Source organism: Halichoerus grypus, chromosome X (assembly GCF_964656455.1).
Source record: "Halichoerus grypus chromosome X, mHalGry1.hap1.1, whole genome shotgun sequence".
NCBI lineage: Eukaryota > Metazoa > Chordata > Mammalia > Carnivora > Phocidae > Halichoerus > Halichoerus grypus.
Genome location: NC_135727.1, coordinates 91,079,608 through 91,102,450, shown reverse-complemented (window position 1 = coordinate 91,102,450; position 22,843 = coordinate 91,079,608). Strand labels below are relative to the sequence as shown.

General features: G+C 43.5%; 2 protein-coding genes and 1 pseudogene across 9 annotated transcripts in view; 2 read left to right on the top strand and 1 right to left on the bottom strand.

Moving 5' to 3' along the window:
* Positions 1-22,843, bottom strand: part of ZNF182 (zinc finger protein 182) — a 238,910-nt gene that overhangs the window by 88,844 nt on the left and 127,223 nt on the right. The window lies entirely within an intron of this gene.
* Positions 1-22,843, top strand: part of ZNF81 (zinc finger protein 81) — a 100,621-nt gene that overhangs the window by 53,706 nt on the left and 24,072 nt on the right. For all 8 annotated transcript variants that reach the window (XM_036111847.2, XM_036111844.2, XM_036111846.2 and 5 more), the window contains one exon: positions 18,706-18,832. In XM_036111847.2, coding sequence (XP_035967740.1) covers positions 18,799-18,832 — 34 coding nt within the window. In that variant the 5' untranslated portion in view covers positions 18,706-18,798. The remainder of the gene's footprint in view (positions 1-18,705; positions 18,833-22,843) is intronic.
* LOC144380519 (calponin-1 pseudogene) lies at positions 16,631-17,857 on the top strand (annotated as a pseudogene).

The following is a 22,843-nucleotide window of genomic DNA, read 5'->3' as shown; positions in this document are numbered from 1 at the left end:
TGTGCCCCTTTGAATCAGTATTTTTATATCCTTTGGGTAAATACCTAGTAGTGGAATTGCCGGGTCATAGGATAGATCTATTTTTAACTTTTTCAGGAACCTCTGTATTGTTTTCCAGAGTGGCTGCACCAGTTTGCATTCCCACCAACGTCCTTGCCAACACCTGCTGTTTCTTGTGTTATTAATTTTAGCCATTCTGACAGGTGTGAGGTGGTATCTCATTGTAGCTTTGATTTGTATTTCCCTGATGATGAGTGATGTTGAGCATCTTTTCATGTGTCTGTTAGCCATCTGGATGTCTTCTTTGGAAAAGTGTCTATTCATGTCTTATGCCCATTTCATAATTGAATTATTTGTTTTTTGGATGTTGAGTTTGATACGTTCTTTATAGATTTTGGATACTAACCCTTTATCAGACATGTCATTTGCAAATATATTCTCCCGTTCCATAAGCTGGCTCCCTGCAGAGCAGGAAGCCCAATGCAGGACTCTATCACAGGACCCCGGGATCACGACCTGAGCCGAAGGCAGACGCTTAACCGACTGAGCCACCCAGGCACCCCAAGCCCTTAGTTTTTTCCGTGATTGGCGGGGCAGTAGATAGTTGGAGTCTTTTGGCCATGATACCCCCTGACGCGGTGGGTCATCTTCCAATCCTGATGGGCTTGTTCCATCAAACAAGCAAAGCCTGCTGGTTGCAGAATTCTGTGCAGCAACCGGTGCACATCCCCATGTGTGGGGTTGTAAGCTGCAAAGACACTGCCAAGTACTTGTGCAAACTTCTGTGGGTCTTCCCTGGGCACAGGAAAAGAAGGCCTTTGATGAGTAATGTTGGCAGAGTAGAAGGACATTGTTCCTCTTCCAAGTCCCAGCTTTTTAATGACATCAACTTTATGTGGTTAGGAAGGGCTGTCTGTCTTCTCACTGAATCAGGAAAAATGTAGAATTAGACGACACTCTGATATCACTTATGGGGGATATGGTATCCCCATGTTGGTATTTTTCAGCCTAGCACCTTTTTGGTTTGTCTTTTCCAAGTGACTGCCCTTGCTACTCTCTATCCTGTTGCCTTCATATGAGGACACGGTCTTTTATCCAAGTTCCCAATTATTCCCTGACTGTGTTGTTTTATCATCTCTGTTTTCCTAGCCACATGGTATGTGGGTAAGAAGGGACTCCTGGAGGTGGAGGCTAGCTGAAGCATGAAATAGAATCGGAGCTAGGGCGTGAGGCACACAGAATTCATTACTAGCTCAAAAAGTTGTACCCTTGTCCCTCTTCACAGGGAAATCTGCTGATTAACAGAACTGCTTATCTCAAAGACCATAGCTTCCCTCTTAGCAGGAGTTAGTTTGAGACAGGAAGGGATAAAGATATCTAAGGGAAGGGGAGCAAGGAAGGGAGTGGGTACGGCAGAGAAAGGAGAGTTTGGTAAAGAAAAAGTGGCTTTAATTCTTTCATTTCTTCTTCAGTTTTGCTTACTCTTTCCAAATAATTTTTACCTTTTTCCCTGGAATGAGATTCATCCCAAGAACACAAATAATTCATTTGCTGAAAATGAGGTCTTTCTAAAAACCACCACAGATAAGTCAATTCACTCAAACCAAAGGCCTTATCCTCAGGCCACTGTAATACTGGATTCTCATTCCAAATAGATTCCGTTCCAAATGTTATATGGAGATACATTAGCTCTTGAAGAGAAAGACCTGCAGGCAACATTCCTGGCTTACCATATTTTTCCACCATCAAAGCTAGTGGTGATCCTGATGGATTTTAGGTCCTGTATTATACATGTTTACTCAAGGATAAAATCTAGAATTGGAGAGCATGATTTGTCCAGCTAGTATTTGAAAAATGTGCAGAGCTAGAAGGGAGATATTTTATAATTCACCTTCAGCTCTGCTCAGTTCAAGATTTTTTTTTTTTTTTGGAGAGGGAGGGGTGGCTGGGGTGGCGTGGGTAGAAGCAGAGGGAGAAGGGGGAGGGTGGGGGAAAGATCTCAAGCAGACTCCGTACTGAGCGCAGAACCTGACACAGGGCTTGATCTCAAGACCCCGAGATCATGACCTGAGTGGAAACCAAGAGTCAGACGCTTAACTAACCGAGCCACCCAGGTGCCCCTCAGTTCAGGAACTTTAAGGCCATCCCATCCTTATCAGCAGATTGTTGGGGAAAATTAAAAATAAAATCTCCTGGCAATCGAGGGAATTCTTTCTACAAATGTAAAAAAAGGAAAGAGAATTTTATTTCTGAGTATTAAACCAGACTGTGATTTGCATTATGGGTAATCTGCTAAAGAGATGGCAAAGACAGAATGAAATCTCACTCTCTTTTGTAGCTGAGCAGATACAATCCATTATCTGCATGTTTTCAAGATAAATGGTAACAAGTCCTCATGAAGAGGACCTGATAGTACCATTTGCTATTCATTCTTGCATAGTTCATCCTAAATTCACCTGGTAATTGGAATGGCCATTTGTGCTAGTTAATTGCCTTCATCTAAAAGGCAAAATCAAATTTCCCCATCTCATTGACAAGCAGATAGTACATCTTAGAGCCAGGTGCCTAGGCTAAGCTCCCAGCACAAGGGGCGGTGGGGGTGGGGGGTAGGAACACTGTCTTCCTTGATGTTTCCATTTCAAAGCAATGGCTTCCAGGCCCCTAAGAAAAACATTCCTGGGTTGTAATGCTGACAAAAGGCTGATTTAGCCTTTTTAAAGATTTACATATATATCCAAGGGGCAGAGGAAGGATTTACAAATACCAATTTTCTTAAGGAAATGCTCTAAGGGAAGGGGGAAGGGTCTCTGTTTTGGTTACAGGGGAAGTTCCATGTTTTTATTTTTAATTTTTTTTTAAATTTAAATTCAATTAGCCAACATATACTACATCATTAGTTTTTGATGTAGTGTTCAATGATTCATTAGTTGCATATAACGCCCAGTGCTCATCAAATCATGTGCCCTCCTGAATGTCCATCACCTAGTTACCCCTACCCCCCACCCAATTCCCTTTCCGCAACCCCTCAGTTTTTTTCCCTGGAGTCAAGAATCTCTCATTGTTTGTGTCCCTCTCTGATTTCTTCCCATTCAGTTTTCTCTCCCTTCCCCTGTGGTCCTCCGTGCTATTCCTTATGTTCCACATTTGAGTGAAACCATATGATAATTGTCTTTCCCTGCTTGACTTATTTCACTTAGCATCATCCCCTCCAGTCCCATCCATGTCGATGTAAGTAGTAGACATTCATCCTTTCTGATGGCTGAGTAATATTCCATTGTATATATAAACCATATCTTCTTTATCCATTCATCTATGGAAGGGCATCTTGGCTCATTCCACAGTTTGGCTACTGTGGACATTGCTGCTATGAACATTGGGGTGCAGGTGCCCCTTCTTCTCACTACATCTGTATCTTTGGGGTAAATACCCAGTAGTGCAATTGCTGGGTCGTAGGGTAGCTCTATTTTTAACATCTTGAGGAGCCTCCATACTGTTTTCCAGAGTGGCTGCACCAGCTTACATTCCCACCAATAGTGTAAGAGGGTTCCCCTTTCTCCACAACCTCTCCAACATTTGTTGTTTCCTGTCTTGTTAATTTTTGCCATTTTAGCTGGTATAAGGTGGTATCTCATTGTGATTTTGATTTGTATTTCCCTGATGGTGAGTGACGTGGAGCATTTTTCCATGTTTTTAACCTTACCCCAAGCCATAGTTCTCCCAGGGGCAACTCAGGTTGTCCTTGACAGCTGTCTTCGCAGGCAGTGAGTTGCACGACAGAGCCTGGGTAATCTGCTGCTTACTAGCAGCCTGGAAGCCAGCTTCAAAGTTGCTCACCACACACACAAACCTGAGAAATGCCAGGAAACAAGCGTTTAGAGCCTTGCTTTCTTGTCTTACCCAGCAGAGCATGAGAGACCCATGGAAGAGCGTCTTCCAACTCCACTGGGACAGAAAAAAAAACTTAAGGCAGTGACTTCCCTTTGTCCTCCAGGGATTCTCTGCTGTTTCTCTTGGGCCACCCGGGAGAGGATAGGGAGATAGGTTGGGGAGCAATTTGCATGTCCCACTACCATGTCTTTACCTAGAGCAGTCCCTGAATGGGAGGGACCCCCTTTGGACTTTATGAACATTCACAGAACAAGCCCATGAAACACCATACCAGTGATGCGTTTAGCCATGGAAGCCACAATGACTGTACCCTGAATTGGCCCAAAGCCCCCCTACCCCGCACCCCCGTCACTTTACCTTCCTTTGCTCGCTAATCCATACCAAAACCCCATCGGTTGAATTTGGGTGTTCCCTTGCCCCCTTGAGATCAGATAGGATGGTCTCAGGTACCTGTCTTCAACAGAGCTTTAAAAATCTGAGCGCTCCCATCCCTGAAGTTCTCCAGAGTACTCGGGGGTATGTATGGCCTTTGGTCCCTCTTGGGAACAGAGAGCCTCTGGCCCACCCCTGATCATTTCTTCAAAGCAGCTGAGTTCAGGGTCGAAAGAGAGGAAGGGGTGAGGCATAGAGTGGGAGGGTGGATCCATGCCAGCCAGCAAGTCTTTATGTTTACCTTTGGGTTTGAACCATGGAGCGGCTACTCAGGGCTTACCCAAATGAACATCTTATGTTTTCAGGATGCACAGAGCTCTGTGTCAGGTGGCTAGGTCCTCATGTTTCAACTTCGGGAATGCCTCGATTCCATAGCCACAGCCACGTTGCTTTCTAGCTGTGCCTATTGGCTAACTCATGCTTTCCAAGGACAGTGGCACCTTTTTCTTTTTAGGATACCCACTTTAATCTGGGGGCACTCGCTGCCCATTTTCATGATAGCATAAGGGAGGAAAAAGTTTTCCTTGACCTTCTTAGGGTCCCCGGCTGGGTCTGAAAATGAAACTGACAAAGACAGATCAATAAGAGAAGAGCATACATATTCACTTAATATAAGTTTTGTGTGACAGGGGAACCTTCATAAGGTCAGCATATTCATTGCTGGCTCCCATGGACTTCCCTCAAAGGTCCCAGGTCCCAGAGATTAGGATGTAAACATCTTTATAGTGGCGGTGGTAGGGTCATCATTCTGCCTACCAGAGAGGCCCACGAGGCCCTCATTCTTCCTTTTCCAGAAAGCCACATCTCTGGGCGAAACCATTCCTAATCACCGAAACCTCCAAAGAACTGTGAAGGGTCTGAAATTTTATCCCGTTTGCAAGCTAACAACTTAGCCTGCCACAGTTTCATGGAGGCTGGCAGAAGACATGAGACTGCTGAGTCAGAGACAAAGGACTTTTGAACACTCAGGACAGTTGTGGGAGCCACTGTGAACATTTGCCACTTCTCGAAGCCCCAGTTCCCACAGGGTGACACAAAGAGGGCCAGAGGACATGCACATGCAGTGGGTTCCATTATATGGGAGGAACCCCCAAACCTATGGACCCCAAATCTTTCATAATGAGCAGTAAGCCTGCCTGATCTTTGCCCGGAAGGAGAAATTATCTCTTTTTAAAAAAGATTTTATTTATTTATTTGACAGAGAGAGGGAGATAAAGAGCACAAGCAGGGGGAGCAGCAGAGGGAGAGGCTGAGCCTTCCTGCTGAGCCACCCAGGCACCGGACATTACCTTGAGTATAATTTATATAACCTGTCCCTTGCTCTGGAGTTGGGGGACTCTATCTTTTAAGGCTGTTTGCTGTATAAACATGCTTGAAAAGACAGTTCGGCGGGGGGGGGGGGGGCGCCTGGGTGGCTCAGTGGGTTGAGCATCTGTCTTTGGCTCAGGTCATGATCCCAGGGTCCTGGGATCAAGCCCTGAGTTAGGCTCCATGCTCAGCAGGGAGTCTGCTTCTCCCTCTGCCCCTTCCCCCAGTTCATGTGCGCTCTCTCTCTCTCTCTCTCTCTGAAGTTCAGAAAAAAGGCAGTCAGTGAGGCTGCTTGCAAGGCATGCAGAAATGTGAGACGCCTGGAGAATTGTCTCAATAGTCTCTCAAGTCCCTTTTAATTTGTAGCAGGTCTGACACTTTCTCCTCCCTTGTGTTTTTCCCCTTGCTATTTATTTGCTGAAGAAACTGGGCCCTTTGCCCTGACCTAGGTCCCACAGTTTTGGAATTTGCTAATTGTATTCTGGTGGTTGTTTATTTATTTATTTTTTTTTTTTTTAAAGATTTTATTTATTTATTTGAGAGAGAGAATGAGATAGAGAACATGAGAGGGGGGAGGGTCAGAGGGAGAAGCAGACTCCCTGCCGAGCAGGGAGCCCGATGCGGGACTCGATCCCGGGACTCCAGGATCATGACCTGAGCCGAAGGCAGTCGCTTAACCAACTGAGCCACCCAGGCGCCCTGGTGGTTGTTTATTTAACAGTTCCTGTATCTCCATTTTAATTTGAACTGATAAACCTAGAGGCCTGATCAATTGAGATTTAATTTTTTTGGCAAGAATACTTCATAGGTGGTGGTGAATGCTTGCTGGAGGCATGTAATGCCTGGTTATCTCTCTCCATGTGTTCAGGGGTCATCAACCTGATCCAGATTGTAAAGTTCCTTCAGTCTTTCACCTGATAGTTTTCCACCCTTTGAAGATCGCTGCTTTTATTAGCACCTGTTAGCTGGAATACTTCTGCAAAGAATAAAGTTCCATAACCCACTATTTATCCTAAAGTGCAGTACTTAGAGGAAAGATAATCATTTTTTAGAATTTCAAAAAAGATTTTATTTATTTGAGAGAGAGAGAGAGAGAGCACCCACAGGCAGGGGGAGGGACAGAGGGAGAAAAACAAGCAGACTCCCTGCTGAGCGGGGAGCCTGACGTGGGACTCGATCCCAGGACCCTGAGATCATGAGCTGAAGGCAGATGCTTAACCGACTGAGCCACCCAGGTGCCCCAGAAAGATAATCATTTTAATATGAAACTCAAGTCATATCTCTTTCCTGATATATAAAACACTTCAATGGTGATCTACAGGCATACCTTGGAGATCTCTCAGGTTTGGATCCAGACCATTGCAATAAAAGGAATATTGCAATAAAGCGAGTCAAATGAATTTTTTGGATTCCCTGTGCATATAAAAGTTATGTTTACACTACACTGTAGTCTACAGAGGGTGCAATACCATTCTGTCTAAAAAAATGTACATACCTTAATTAAAAAATACTTTATTGCTAAAAAATGCTGACCATCACCTGGAGCTTTCAGTGAGTCATAATCTTTTTGCCAATGGAGGATCTTACCTCAGTGTTGATGGCTGTTGACTGATCAGGGTGGTGGATGCTGAAGGTCAGGGTTGCTGTGGCAATTTCTTAAAACAAGAGAACAATGAAGTTTGCTGTGTCGATTGACTCTTCCTTTCACAAATGATTTTTGTGTAGCATGTGATGCTGTTTGATAGCATTTTACCCACAGTAGAATTTCTTTCAAAATTGGAGTCAGTCCTCCCAAACCCTGCCACTGCTCTATCAACTAAATTTATGTCATATTCTGAACCCTTTGTTGTCATTTCAATGATCTTCACAGCATCTTCACCAGGAGTAGATTCCATCTCAAGAAGCCACTTGCTGGGGCACCTGGCTGGCTCAGTCAGTAAAGCATGTGACTCTTGATCTCGAGATCATGAGTTCACACCCTCTGGTGGGTGTAGAGCTTACGTAAAGCCATTTTCTTTGCTTATCCATAAGAAGCAGCTCCTCACCCATTAAAGTTTCATCGTGAGACTGCAATTCTCTGACATCTTCAGGCTCCACTTCTAATTCTAGTTCTCTTGTGCTATTTCTCCACATCTGCAGTTACTTCCTCCACTGAAGTCTTGAACCCCTCAAGGTCATCCATGAGGGCAGGTTGGAATCAACATCTTCTTAACTCCTGTTATGTTGATATTTTGACCTCTTCCCATGAATCATGAATGTTCTTAATGGCATCTAAAATGGTGAATCCTTTCCAGAAGGTTTTCAATTTCCTTTGCCCAGATCCATCAGAGGAGTCACCATCTCTGGCAGCTATAGTCTTACAAAGTGGATTTCTTTTTTTTAAGATTTTATTTATTTGACAGAGAGAGACACCGTGAGAGAGGGATCACAAGCAGGGGAGTGGGAGAGGGAGAAGCAGGCTCCCCGAGGAGCAGGGAGCCAGATGCAAGGCTCGATCCCAGGACCCTGGGATCATGACCTGAACCGAAGGCAGATGCTTAACGACTGAGCCACCCAGGCGCCCCGGATTTCTTAAATAGTAAGACTTGAAAGTTAAAATTACTCCTTGATCCATGGGCTGCAGAATGAATGTTGTGTTAGCAGGAGTGAGAACAGCATTAATCTCCTTGTCCATCTCCATCAGAGCTCTTGGGTGACCAGGTGCATTGTCAGTGAGCAGCCATATTTTGAAAGGAATCTTTGTTTCTAAACAGCGGGTCTCAACAGTGGGCTTAAAATATTCAGGAAACCACGTTGTAAACAGATATGCTGTCATCCGGGCTTTGTTGTTCCATTTATAGAGCACTGGCAGAGTCGATTTAGCATCATTCTTTTTTTTCTTAAAGATTTTATTTATTTATTTGACAGAGAGATAGAGAGAGAGCACAAGTAGGCAGAGCGGCAGGCAGAGGGAGAGGGAGAAGCAGGCTCCCCGCTGAGCAGGGAGCCCGACGTGGGACTCGATCCCAGGACCCTGGGCTCATGACCTGAGCCGAAGGCAGCCGCTTAACCAACTGAGCCACCCAGGCGCCCCGATTTAGCATCATTCTTAAGAGCCCTGGGATTTTCAGAATGGTAAATAAGCACTGGCTTCAACCTAAAGTCACCAGCTGCATTGGCCTCTAACAGGAGAGTCAGCCTGGCCTCTGAAGCTTTGAAGCCAGGCATTGACGTCTCTCTAGCTCTGAAAGTCCCAGCTGGCATCTTCTTTCAAACAGAAGGCTGTTTCATCTACGTTAAGATGTGTTTTTTAATGTAGCCATCTTCGTGAATGCTCTCAGCTGGATCTTCGGGATACCTTGCTGCAGCCCCTCCATCAGCACTGGGCAGCCAATACCGGCGCTTTTATGTTAAGGAGACGGCTTCTTTCTTTGCACCTCATGAACCAGCCTCTGCTAGCTTCAGACCTTTCTTCTGCAGCCTCCTCACCTCTGTCAGCTTTCACAGAATTCAAGAGAGTTAGGGCCTTGCTCTGGAGTAGGCTTTGGCTTAAGGGAATGCGTTTGCTCATTTGGTCTTCTTTCCCAGACTACTACAACTTTCTCCACATCAGCAAGAAGGTTGTTTCGCTTTCTTATCATTCCTGCGTTCACTAAAGGAGCACTTTTAGTTTCCTTCAAGAACTTGTCTTTGCGTTCACAACTTGGCTAACTGGGGCAGGAGGCCTAGCTTTGGGTCTAAAGTGAGAGACATGTGAGTTTTCCTTCCACTTGAACACTTGGAGGCCATTGTACGGTTATTAATGGGTCTGATTTCAATACTGTTGTGTCTCAGGGAATAGGGAGGCCCAGGGAGAGGGAGAGAGATGAGGGGGATGGCTGGTGAGTGGAGCAGTCAGAACACACACATTTATCAGTTAAGTTCGCTGTCTTATATGGACGTAGTTCATGGCACTGCAAAAGTTACAATAGTGACATCCAAGATCACTGATCTCAGATCACCATAACAAAGAAAATAATAATTAAAAAGTTTGAAATACTGCGAGAATTACCAAAATGTGACACAGACACAAAATGAGCAAATGCTGTTGGAAAAATGGCGCCGATAGATTTGCTCAATGCAGGGTTGCAACAGACCTTCAATTTGTTTTTGTTTTTGTTTTTTTAAAGATTTTATTTATTTATTTATTTGAGAGAGAGAGAGAGAGAGCACATGAGAGGGGGGAGGGTCAGAGGGAGAAGCAGATTCCCCGCTGAGCAGGGAGCCCGATGTGGGACTCGATCCCGGGCTCCAGGATCATGACCTGAGCCGAAGGCAGTCGCTTAACCAACTGAGCCACCCAGGCGCCCCACAGACCTTCAATTTGTAAAAAATGCAATTAAGTGAAGCCCGATAAAACAAGGTACGACTGTATTATGAAAAGAATTTACACTGTTTTCATGATCAGACTCTAGCATACTTCCTGGATTTTTTTTCTTATAATCACCTGCCTGATATATTTTACAGTCTTCTCTCCTTTTTACAGAGCTATTCCTTTTTTCCTTAATTACCATGTATTTTCCTTTCTCCACACCTTTCTCTTTATCTTTCTTAGAAAATATTTTCCCCCATTTATCTCCGTCATACTTACTCCCCCCCCCCCAAGATTCTGTTTAAATGCTACCAACTCTAAGGACCCTAGACCTACACCTCCAGTAGAACTACTTTCTCTTTGGGGCCCACAGGGTACCCTAAATATATTTCTAACATGCACTTTTGTTTTCTGTGTTTTTTGAAACCGAGTTATATTTGAAAGACATTGAATTATATATAGTTTGATGAGTTTTGACAAATATATCTATGTAACCACCACTCAAACTAAAATACAGAACAGGTCCATCACCCTCTTGACCAGTCAATATCCTACCCCTGAGGCAGCCATTTTTAAGATTTTTAATCCCTATAGATTAGCTCTGCTTGTTCTTGATTATCATTTGGTCTGTGTTTGGCTTCTATTTCTAAACGAACAAAATATTTTGGAGAGTCATTCAGGTTGTGTCTGTCACCAGCTCTTTCCCTTTTATTGCTGAGTATTCCGTTGTATGAATATAGCACAATTTGTATATGCAGTCACCTGCCGATGAACATTTTGAATGTTTCTAGTGTTTGGTTATCATGGATAAAGCTGTTGAACATCTTTTCATATGCTTTATTGGCCATTTGTAGATCTTTTTTGGTGTCTGTTCAAGAATTTTGCCCATTTAAAAAAGTTGGATTATGTGTCTTTTTGTTATTACTTTGTAGGAGTTCTTTTTTTTTTTTTGGAACTAACATCATCGTTCTAGAATATTTTTTTTTAAAGATTTTATTTATTTATTTGACAGAGAGAGACACAGCGAGAGAGGGAACACAAGCCCGGGGAGAGGGAGAAGCAGGCTTCCTGCCAAGCAGGGAGCCCGATGTGGGGCTTGATCCCAGGACCCTGGGATCATAACCTGAGCCGAAGGCAGATGCTTAACAAGACTGAGCCACCCAGGCGCCCCTAGAATATTTTTTTTATTTTATCATGTTATGTTAGTCACCATACAGTACATCATTAGTTTTTGATGTAGTGTTCCGTTGATTCATTGTTTGCGTATAACACCCAGTGCTCCATGCAGTATGTGCCCTCCCTAATACCCATGTGGGAGTTCTTTCTATGTTCTAACTATGGGTGTTTTGTGTATGTATTGCAAATATTTTCTCCCAGGCTGTGTCTTGATTTTTCATTTTCTTAATGGCATCTTTTGATGAGCAGAAGTTTTAATTTTGGTAAGGTCCCATTTATCCAAATTTTCTTTTATATTTATTGTTTTTTGTACTATGTCAAGAAATCCTTGCTTGACCCAGTGTTGCAAAGATATTCTCTTATGTTTTCTTCTATGGCACTTTTAGTTTTAGGGTTTTTGTTTGTTTGTTTGTTTTTTGTTTTTTTTTTAGTTTTAGGGTTTTTTTTTTTTCCTTTTTTAAAAATTGAAATATAACTACATGGCGCCTGGGTGGCTCGGTCGGTTAAAGTGTCTGCCTTCGGCCCAGGTCATGATCCCAGGGTCCTGGGATCAAGCCCCGCATCGGGCTCCCTGCTCGGCGGGGAGTCTGCTTGTCCCTCTCCCTCTGCCCCTCACCCCCACTCATGCTCTCTCTCTCTCTCTCTGCTCTCTCTCTCTCAGATAAATAAATAAAATCTTTAAAAAAATGAAATAGAAATATAACTAACATAAAATATCATGTTAGTTTCAGGTATGCAGTCTTGATTCAACAATTCTATACCTTAGTCCACGCTCAGTACAATAAGTGTAGTCACCATACATTATTACAGTATCATTGACTGTATTTCCTTTGCTGTACTTTTCATCTCATGACTTATTTATTTTATAACTGTAAGTTTGTACCTCTTAATCCCCTTTATCTATTTCACCCATCTCCCCTCTCATCTCCCTTCTGGCTACTAACCAGTTTGTTCTCTATATTTAAGAGTCTGGTTTTTTGTTTGTTCATTTGTCTTGTTTTTTAGATTCCACATATAAGTGAAGTCATATGGTATTTGTATTCTCTGTCTGACTTATTTTACTTGCCATAATACCCTCTAGGTCCATCCATGTTGTCACAGATGGCAAGATCTCGTTCTTATGGCTGAGTAATACGTCATTTTATATACCACACCTTCTTTATCCATTCATCTATCAATGGACACTTGGATTGCTTCCATCTCTTGGCCCTTGTAAATAATGCTGCAGTTAACAAAGGAGCATATATCTTTTTGAATTAGTGATTTCATTTTCTTTGGGTAAATACCCAGTAGTGGAATTGCTGGATCATATTTTTAATTTTTTGAGGAGCCTCCACATTATTTTTCCCAGTGGCTGCACCAGTTTACATTCCCACCAACAGTACACAAGGATTCCTGTTTCTCCACATCCTCACCACTTGTTATTTCTTTTTTATTCTAGCCATTCTGAAGGGTATAAGGTGATATCTCACTGTGGTTTTGATTTGCATTTCCCTGATGGTCAGTGATGTTGAGCATCTTTTCATGGATGTCTTTTTTGGAAGGATTTCTATTCTGGTCTTCTGCCTATTGATAAATCAGATTATTTGGTGGGGTTTTTTTGGAATTGAGTTTTATAAGTTCTTTATGTATTTTGGATATTAACACCTTATTGGATATATCATTTGCAAATATCTTCTCACATTCACTAGGCTGCCTTTTTGTTTTGTTGATGGTTTCCTTTGCTGTGCATAAGCTTTTTATTTTGGTGTAGTCTCAATAGTTTATGTTTGCTTTTGTTTCCCTTGCCCGAGGAGACGTATCTACAAAAAATGTTGCTTAGACTGATGTCAAAGAGATTATTGCCTATGTTTTCTTCTATGGGTTTTATGGTTTCAGGTCCCACATTTAAGTCTTTAATCCGTTTTGAATTTATTTTTGTGTATGGTGTAAGAAGGTGGCCCAGTTTCATTGTTTTGCATGTAGTTGTCCAGTTTTCTCAACACCATTTATTAAAAAGATTTTCTTTTCTCCACTATATATTTTTATCCCTTTTGTTGTAAATTAATTGACCATATAGGGGTGGGCTAATTTATGGGCTCTGTCTTCTGTTCAATTGATTTAAAGTGTCTGTTTTTATGCTAACATCATACTGTTTTGATTGTTATAGCTTTGTAATACAGTTTGAAATCTAGGTTGTGATACCTCCAGCTTTGTTCTTTCTGAAGATTGCTTTGGCTATTTAGGGTCTTTTGTGGTTCCATAAGTATTTTAGGTTTGTTCTATTTCTCTGAAAAATGCCATTGGAATTTTGACAGGGATTGCAGTGAATCTGTAGATTGCTTTTGGTAATGTAATATTTGGTAATTTGGTAATATCTTAACAGTATTAATTCTTCCTATCCATGAGCACAGAATATCTTTCTATTTACTTGTTTTATTTAGTTTCTTTCATCAATGTGTTATAATTTTCAATGTATAGTTCTTTTACCTCCTTGGATAATTTATTCCTAGGTATTTTTCTTTTTCTTTTTTTTTAACATAGGTATTTTTCTTAATGCAGTTATGAATGGGATTGTTTTCTTAATTTCTTTTTCTGGTAATTCATTATTAGTGTATAGAAACACAACAGATTTTTTTTTTAATTTTATTATATTATGTTAGTCACCATACAATACATCATTAGTTTTTGATGTGGTGATCCACGATCCATTGTTTTTGTATATTGATTTTTGTGTCCTGCAACTTCATTGAATTCATTTTTTAGTTCTAACAGATTTTTTGGTGGAGTCTTTAGGGTTTTCTATATATAATATGATGTCATCTGCAAATAGTGACAGTTTTCCATCTTCCTTTTCGATTTGGATGCCTTTTATTTCTTTTTCTTGCCTAATTGCTCTGGCTAGGACTTCCAATACTCTTGAATAAAAGTGGCAAGAGTGGGCATCTTTGTCTTGTTTCTGATCTTAGAAAAGCTTTCAGCTTTCCACTGTTGATTATGATGTTAGCTGTGTGCTTGTCATATATGGTTTTTATTGTGTTGAGATACCATCTCTCTATGCCTGCTTTGCTGAGAGTTTTTATCATAAATGGATGTTGAACTTTGTTAAATGCTTTTTCTGCATCTATTGAGATGATAATATGATTTTTATCCTTTATTTTGTTAATGTGGTGTGTCACATTGATTGATTTACAGATGTTGAACCATCCTTATAGCACTGGAATCCCATTTGATCAATTTGTAGGGTTCTTTTAATGTATTGTGGAATTCATTTTGGTAATATTTTGTTGAGGATTTTTGCATCTGTATTCATTAGGGATATTTAGCTGTAATTTTCTTGTCTTGTGGTGTCCTTGTCTGGTTTTGGTATCAGGGTAATTTTGACCTTGTTAGATGAATTTCAAAGTGTTCCCTTCTCTTCTGTTTTTTGGAAGAGTTTGAGAAGGATTGATATTCTTCTTTGAATGTTTGGTGGAATTCTTAGTGAAGCGGTTTGATTCTGGACTTTTCTTTGTTGGGAGGTTTTTGATTACTGATTCAGTCTCCTTATTAGTATTCAGTCTGTTTAGATTTTCTATCTTTTCATGATTCAGTCTTGGTAGGTTGTGTGTTTCTAGGAATTTATCCACTTCTTCTAGGTCATCCAGTTTGTTCGCATATAATTGTTCATAGTAATCTAGTTGGTTATTTTTATAGTTCTTCTCAGTTGAACTATCCTATTATTCTTTCACTGTGAACATATTTTTCTTTATGTTCTTGAGCATACTTCTGGATAGCTGGTTTAAAATCCTTTACTGCTAATTCCAGCATTTAAGTCAGTTCAGGGTCAGTCTCTGATTGCATTTCCTCTTGAACTTCTTTTATTTCTCTCAATACCTTTCTGTTTCTTTCTATGTTGATTATTTTCAACTGTATCTTGGTTGTTGTGAATCATATATTGTAGACATTTTGAATTCTGTTTAGTTCCCCTGAAGATCGCTGATTTTTTTTCATTTGGTTTAGCAAGCACTTAATTTGGCTGGACTCATATTGGCAACTGTCTCCTCTATGGTGTGTGGTAGCTCAAATTTAGTTAATTTATTTACTCAGCCAGAGATTAGGAAGAGTTAACACATAGATCTCAGGCACCTTTTTCTGTGTGACTTCTCCCTTGTCTTTCTGGTGGTCATGATGACTGTAAAACTCTCCTTTGATTCTTCAAGTTCAGTTAAGACTGAAGTTTTTCTAGTGGAATTGCAGTTACCCTGCATGGCATGACTAGGTCTTTTTACAAGCTAAAGGCTGTAAACTTGGTAAACCCATCCAGTGCCATCCCTTCTTCTAATTGTCAGTTCTCTTCCAGTAAATACCTGATTTTTGTTACTCTTCAGTATCTCCAGATAGTTTTTTTTTAATATTTTGTTCAGAGTGTAGTTGTTATCTATGTGAAAGTTGGTCTGATAAAATTAATTCAGTCATACTGGAACTTGATTATTGTTAATTTTTGTATGTGGTGTAAGGTATGGGTCAAGGTTTGTTTTTTCCTCCAAAACTTATATCCATTGTTCCAGCACAGTTTTTTGAAAAGACTTTTCTTTTCCCCATTGAATTACTTTGGTACATTGGTCAAAAAACAGTTGTCCATATGTGTATGGTTCTGTTTCCGGACTCTCTATTCTGCTCCATTGATATATCTATTTGTACTTACATCAACACCACACTGAAGTATCTAAAGTATCATAGCTTTATAGTAAGACTTATCATTACATATAAATCCTCAACACTGTTCCTTGCTTTGGCTATTCTAGATCCTTTGCATAGCCATATACACTTTAACATTTCCTTGCCAGTTTTTACCAGAAAGTTGACAAATAATTGGTTGAACAAGTAGAAGACAAATGAGTATGGTGATAGAAAATTTCAACAACACTCAGCCAACTTGATTTATATATTATAGAATACTACAGCCGTCAACAGCTGAATATACATTCTTTTCCAGGGACACATGAAACATTCTTCCGGATAGACCGTATGTTGAAATCATACAGAGTATATTTTCTCACCACTACAGAATTAAATTAGAAATGAGCAATAAGAAGAACCATGAGAGACGATGGACTCTGAAAAACAAACTGAGGGTTCTAGAGGGGAGGGGGGTGGGAGGATGGGTTAGCCTGGTGATGGGTATTGAGGAGGGCATGTTCTGCATGGAGCACTGGGTGTTATGCACAAACAATGAATCATGGAACACTGTATCTAAAACTAATGATGTAATGTATGGGGATTAACATAACAATAAAAAAATTAAAAAAAAAAGAAATGAGCAATAAAAAGGCATGAAGAGAAAATGGTCATATTTGTGAAGAATTAATTAGAGCAAGGCCAGCTGGTGCTCTCAGCAGGGTTGAGCCGGCCCCACCGACCCCCTCCCCCTGCATGGTGTCCTCTAGCCCCCTGGGACCCGCCTACAGGGTTAGCACTGGGGGGGCAGACTGGGGAGCCTGTGGTGGGGGAAGGGGGCCTTCCTCCTTGGAGCGCTGCAGGATCCAAAGTTAAAAAAAAAGTATGCATGCTTCCTTCTAGAAGTTCTAGAACACAGGCAGATGGAGCCTTAGCTGCTGCCTCGGTCTTCAGTGCCACTGCCACTGCTGCCCACCACCAGCCAGCATGTCCTCTGCTCACTTCAACCAGGGCCCCGCCTATGGGTTGTCCGTTGAGGTCGAGAACAAGCTGGCCCAAAAGTGTGACCACAAGTGGGAGCAGGAGCTTCAAGAATGGATCGAGGGGGTGACAGGGCACCGCATCGGCAACAATTTCATGGATGGCCTCAAAGATGGCATCATTCTTTGCAAGTTCATCAGTAAGTTTCAGCCAGGCTCCATGAAGCAAGTCGGTGAGTCGACCCAAAATTGGCACCAGCTGGAAAATATTGGCAGCTGCATCAAGGCCATCACCAAGTATGGGGTGAAGTCCCCTGACATTTTTGAGGCCAACGACCTGTTTGAGAAAACCAACCACACCCAGGTGCAGTCCACCCTCCCAGCCCTGGCCAAGACGAAAGGGAATAAGGTGAATGTAGGGGTGAAGTACGCAGAGAAGCAGGAACAGAAATTTGAGCCAGAGAAGCTAAGAGAAGGGCAGAACATCATTAGGCTACAGATGGGCACCAACAGATTTGCTAGCCAGCAGGGCATGACAGCCTATGGCACCCCGTGCCACCTCTGTGACCCCAAGCTGGGCAAGGACCGGCCCCTGGACCAGGCCACCATCAGCCTGAGGATAGGCACCAACAAGGGAGCCAGGCAGGCCGGCCTGACTGCATCTGGGACCAAGCAACAGATCTTTAAGCCTGGGCTGGGTATGGAGCATTGTGACATGCTCAACATCAGCCTTCAGATGGGCAGCAACAAGGGGGCCTGGCAGCAGGGCATGACAGTGTATGGGCTGCTGTGCCAGGTTTGTGACCCCAAAAACTGCCTGACGCCTGAATACTCAGAGCTGGGCAAGCCTGCCCGCGACCACCACCCACACAACTGCTACAACTCAGCCTGGGGCCCTGGGCCCCCCAACCCTGCCTTCCCTCCAGGGAGGCCAGCTGGTGCTCTCAGCAGGGTTGAGCCGGCCCCACCGACCCCCTCCCCCTGCATGGTGTCCTCTAGCCCCCTGGGACCCGCCTACAGGGTTAGCACTGGGGGGGCAGACTGGGGAGCCTGTGGTGGGGGAAGGGGACCTTCCTCCTTGGAGCGCTGCAGGATCCAACATTGAGTAGGGTGTTCCCAACAGCACCCAAAGGACGCACTGAGCAAAGCTACCCCTAGCTGTCCCCTGACTCCCTTACAGGTGGATTCCCCCAGGACAAGAAGTTCCCCCCAAGCAGAACCCCCAGAGCCCAGGCTTGGCCTGCCCCTCCCCATTCCTGCAGTGGAAGCAAACTGCATGCCCGGAGGCCCAGTGGACACGTGGTTTGGTTTGCAGCGACTGGCATATGTGGATGGGACGGTGGCGTTTGTAATGCGAGCACTTTCTTTTTCTCTTTCACTGGAGCACAAAAAATGGCTGTAAAATTAAAACAAAATAAAAAAAATAAAAGTTATAGAACACAGACTTCCCATTAAAATGAACAACAATAAAGAAACCCCCCCCCCAAGAAAATGAACAACAAAATAGGATCAAGGTCAAATCCTGTACAAAATTATTAAGACATGTTAAAAATGAAAGACTGGGGGCGCCTGGGTGGCTCAGTCGGTTAAGCGTCTGCCTTCGGCTCAGGTCATGATCCCAGGGTCCTGGGATCGAGCCTCCGAATCGAGCTTCCTGGCCTGCAGGGAGCCTGCTTCTCCTTCTGCCTCTGCCTCTCTCTCTCTGCCTCTCATGAATAAATAAATAAAATCTTTAAAAAAATGAAAGACTGACTTAATGTCGTATACAACGAATAGCAAAGGTTTACGATTAGATATTTGTATGCTACACAACATTACATGTAACTAGGTATTTAATAGGCATACTGTATAGCATATTCTGGTGAAAAAATCATTAAAAACAATTTCTTACTGATCCTCTCCCTATCCCCCGCTGCTGACCCTGTCACGTTGAACGGGACTGTGTTGTTACAGGTCTCCGTGTCATTCGAGGATGTGACTGTGGACTTCAGCAGGGAGGAGTGGCAGCACTTGGACCCTGCTCAGAGACGCCTGTACCAGGATGTGATGCTGGAGAACTACAGCCACCTGCTCTCAGTGGGTAAGCCCAGCCCTTCGGAGAAACTACGAGGAGCGTGTTATGGGTAAAACTGTATCCTCCAAGTAAACTGTGTTGAAGTCCTAACCTCAGTTAGGACTAAGCACCTCGGGATATGCTCTTTTTTGGAATTGGGGTCTTTACAGAAGTAATCAAGCTTAAACGGGGTCTTCTGGGTGGGTCCTAATCCAGTATGACCGGTGTACTTAAAATAAGGGAAATCTAGACACAGAGACAGACACACACAGAGGAAAGACAGTGTGAAGACACGTAAGGAAAAGAAGATGGCCACGTCACTGGAGTGGTGCATCTATAAGGCGACACATGCCCGAGGCCACCAGGAGGTAAGAGAGAAGCATGGATGAGTTCCTTCCCGTATTGAAGGTTCTCCTTCAAAAGGAGCATGGCCCTATTGACACCTTGATTTCAGACTTCTGGCTTCCAGAACTGTGACTCAGTGAATGTCTGTTGTTTTGAGCTGCCCAGCTTGTGGTACTTTGTTATAGCAGCCCTAGGAAACTAAGACAGATTTTTGTAATATGGAAGCGGCTTTGGAATTGGACAATGGGTAGAGGCTGGAAAGGTTTTAGGTGCTTGATAGAGAAAGCCTAGATTGCCTTGAAGAGATTCACTGGTAGAAATACGGACGTTAAGGGGGCTTTGGGTGAGGTCTCAGATGGAGTGAGGAGTGTGTTACTGGAAACTGGAGGAAAGGAGATCCTTGTTACCAAGTAGCAGAGAACTTGATTGAACTGTGTTCTGTTGGGTGAAAAGCAGAAAGCGTAAGTGATAAACTTGGATAGTTAGCTGTGGAAATTTCTAAGCAAAAGCGTTAGAGGCATGGCCTGTGCTCTCCTTGCTGCTTACAGTAAAATGTAGGAGGAAAGAGAGACATTGGAGAGGAATTGTTAGTAAGAGAAGAAGCAGAACTTGAAGATTTGGAAAATGCTCAGCCTGTCCATAGTGCGAAAACTGAGATGGACTCCGGAAAGAACACCAAAGGTATGGACAGCCAGTTGCTAAAGAGATCAGAAGTATGACCTGTGGATCCCATCAGCCATGTCAGTGGAAATGCTGCTAGCTTTGACCAAAGAGGACAGAGACAGGAAACAATGAGGGAAGGCTGTAGGGTGTCTGTTCCGCTGTGCACATGCATTAGCCTTCTGGAAGGGGGATGAATGATTCCAAGGATGGTTCTGAGGCCAGGATGGCTGCTGCTGCCAGCACAGGCCCAGAGGGCCCAGGCTGGGAAAATGGGATGCAACAGACCATCACCTCCTCAGTTCCAGAGGGCAAGCCACCGACTTGGTTACCGGCCTGAAGGGGCAGAGCCGCCACCCAGGGTCAAGGGTGTGGAGTTGCCACATCTCATCTGAGGTCACACCTCCTAACAGCATCGTGCTCTCTCGAATTCGCTCTGCAAAGTGCTTTTCAACGTTCCCTTCCAGTACTTGTTGACAATTGAGTTTGTGCCATTATTTAGCCTTAGAAGGAGCTTGCCACCCACCTTGGACTGCATCCCCAAGCAGCACAACTCCGGGAAGACTCAGGCGCAGTGCTCCTGGGCTGCTACTGACCTCACACCATCTGCAGGCTGGGCCTTGATCAGAAGGACTTGGGCCCCCTCTGAGCGGGTCTCCACCGCTTGCCATATTTCTTGTGTCCCAACACTGTGTGAGGATTCCGCACTGGGCTCTTCCATGTTCACTGACCATTACCGAAGTAGTCCTTGTTAGGTTTCCTTTCTTCCACCTATGAATATGCTTAACTTCAGTGAGCAAGTAAACTGAGACCCAGTAGCGAGCCAAAAGCTGTTTCTCAACAGGAGAGCAGTTATCCCCAGAGGATGGTAGAGCTTTGCTCCCAAATCCCAAGATTTGCTCTGTGGTTCACCTAGGGGCCTGTCAAAGGCTCCATCCCCATCTGCCACCGACACTTCAAGCACCACTGGATCTGCCAGATCGTATGGCCCCAGTAGCAGCTTGAATGGCACTCTGGACCTTTGCAGAGCCTTCTTTTGTTCCAGGCTCTGCTCAAAACTAGCAGTTTTTTGGATCACATGGTAAATGGGGCAGAATAACACACCCAGCTGAGGAATATATTGCCTCTGAAGTCCATAGAGGCTCAGTAGCCATTGTCCCTCTTTTTACTTGTAGGAAGAGCCAGAGGCAAAAACTTATTCTTCACTTAGAAATTTCTAGGGGTCCAGTGGGTCCATACCGCTCTACCCCTAGAAATTTCCCCAAGGTAGATGGCCCCTAAATTGTGGTCAGATTTATTTCCTACCCTCTGCCATATAAATATCTTACAGTAAGTCAAGAGTGGTTACTACTCCTCATTCATCAGGTGCAGTCAGTGTAATGTCATCAGTGTAATGGACCAACGTGATATCTTGTGGAAGGGAAAGTCAATCAGGATCCCTACAGACTAAATTACGACGTAGGGCTGGAGGGCTGATACACCTCTGAGGTAGGACAGTGAAGGTATATATATAGTTGGCCTTGTCAACTGAAAGCAAACTGCTTCTAGTAGTCTTTGATAACAGGTATTGCAAAAAAAAAAAAAAAACAAAACAAAAAAAACCCAACAACAACAACAACAACAAAACCAAAAAGCATAAAACAAACCCACACACTTGCCAGATCAATAGCTGTTCACCGGGTACCAAGGGATGTGTTAGTTTGTTTAAGCAGTGAACCCACATCTGGCACAGCAGCTGCTATTGGAGTTACCGCCTGGTTAAATTCGTGATGATCCACAGTCATTCTCCAAGATCTGTTTGTCCTCTGCCCAGGCCAGAGAGGTGAGTCGAATGGACATGTGGTGGGACTCACTACCCCTGCATCCTTCAGGTTCTTGGTGGTGGCATTGATCTCTGCAATTCCTACAGGAATGCAGTATTTCTTTTGGCTTACTGTTTTCCTAGTAGAGGCAGTTCTAGCGGCTTCCACTTGGCCCTTCTCACCATAATAGTCCTCACTCCACCGGTCAGGGAACCAGTATGGGTATTCTGCCAGTTGCTGAGTATCTGTATTCTAATTCTGCATTCCTGAACCTGGGAAATAACCACAGGATGGATTGGGGGGCCTGCTGGGCCCCCTGTGAGATGGAGCTAAGCTGAAAACTCAGTTGATGACTTCACTCTCATTAGCCCCTGTGCTGTCTGGTGGGCCACGGTGACATCTTGGGTCTCCTGGAATTCGTGTCAGTTCAGAACTGGTCTCCAGTAATCTTGGAAAAGCCTCGTTATGTCCTTTCCCTCCCTGCACACTCACCCTGACAAAGGGCTGTAAATCCCTTTAGGGAAGAGAAAGATTAGCAGTATACATTTTGACAGTGTAGGGGGGTCCTTCCTCAAGGGACCCAGGCTCCCCTTCATTCAAAGGGTTCTGGGTCTGTAAACTGACTCAAGTCTGAAAAATGATTGAGGAGCTGAGACTCTATGTATCATGTTAGACTTCTGTTCACTTGACCTAGAACTCTTTTCTTAATGCAGATCAATTAAGAATTTAATAGACAGCTTATCTGTTTCTTTTCTAGAGACACCATGATCAACTGGCCAACACCATGGGTCTCTGCAGGTCAGACTATTCTGATCACTGGTTTGACCCTGCTGTCCATTATAGTAACCGTGTCTACCTTGCATTTAGCAATTCACTGCCCCCATTTGGCCCCTGTCACCCCAGGATCCAACTACTCCCATGGCATTGGGGTTTCCCGATTTGTGTCCTACAGAGAAGAGCAATCACAGAGCTCTTCAAGAACACCGCCCCCCTCACAAATTTGCATGTCCCAGTCATGGTAACGAGTGTTCTCTGGACAGCGTGGGAGAGCATGTCTTACATGCTAAATCCACTCTAACATGCCAGTCTCCCCAAGCCCTTGGATACCTTTCTCTGCAGTATATAGCACTTCTCCATTTCAGTTGCATTTTGTACAAGCCACGTTTTGATCCATGTTTCAGCCAACCAAACAAAATGTTTGAGCCCTTTCTAACCCCTCAAGCAGCAACAT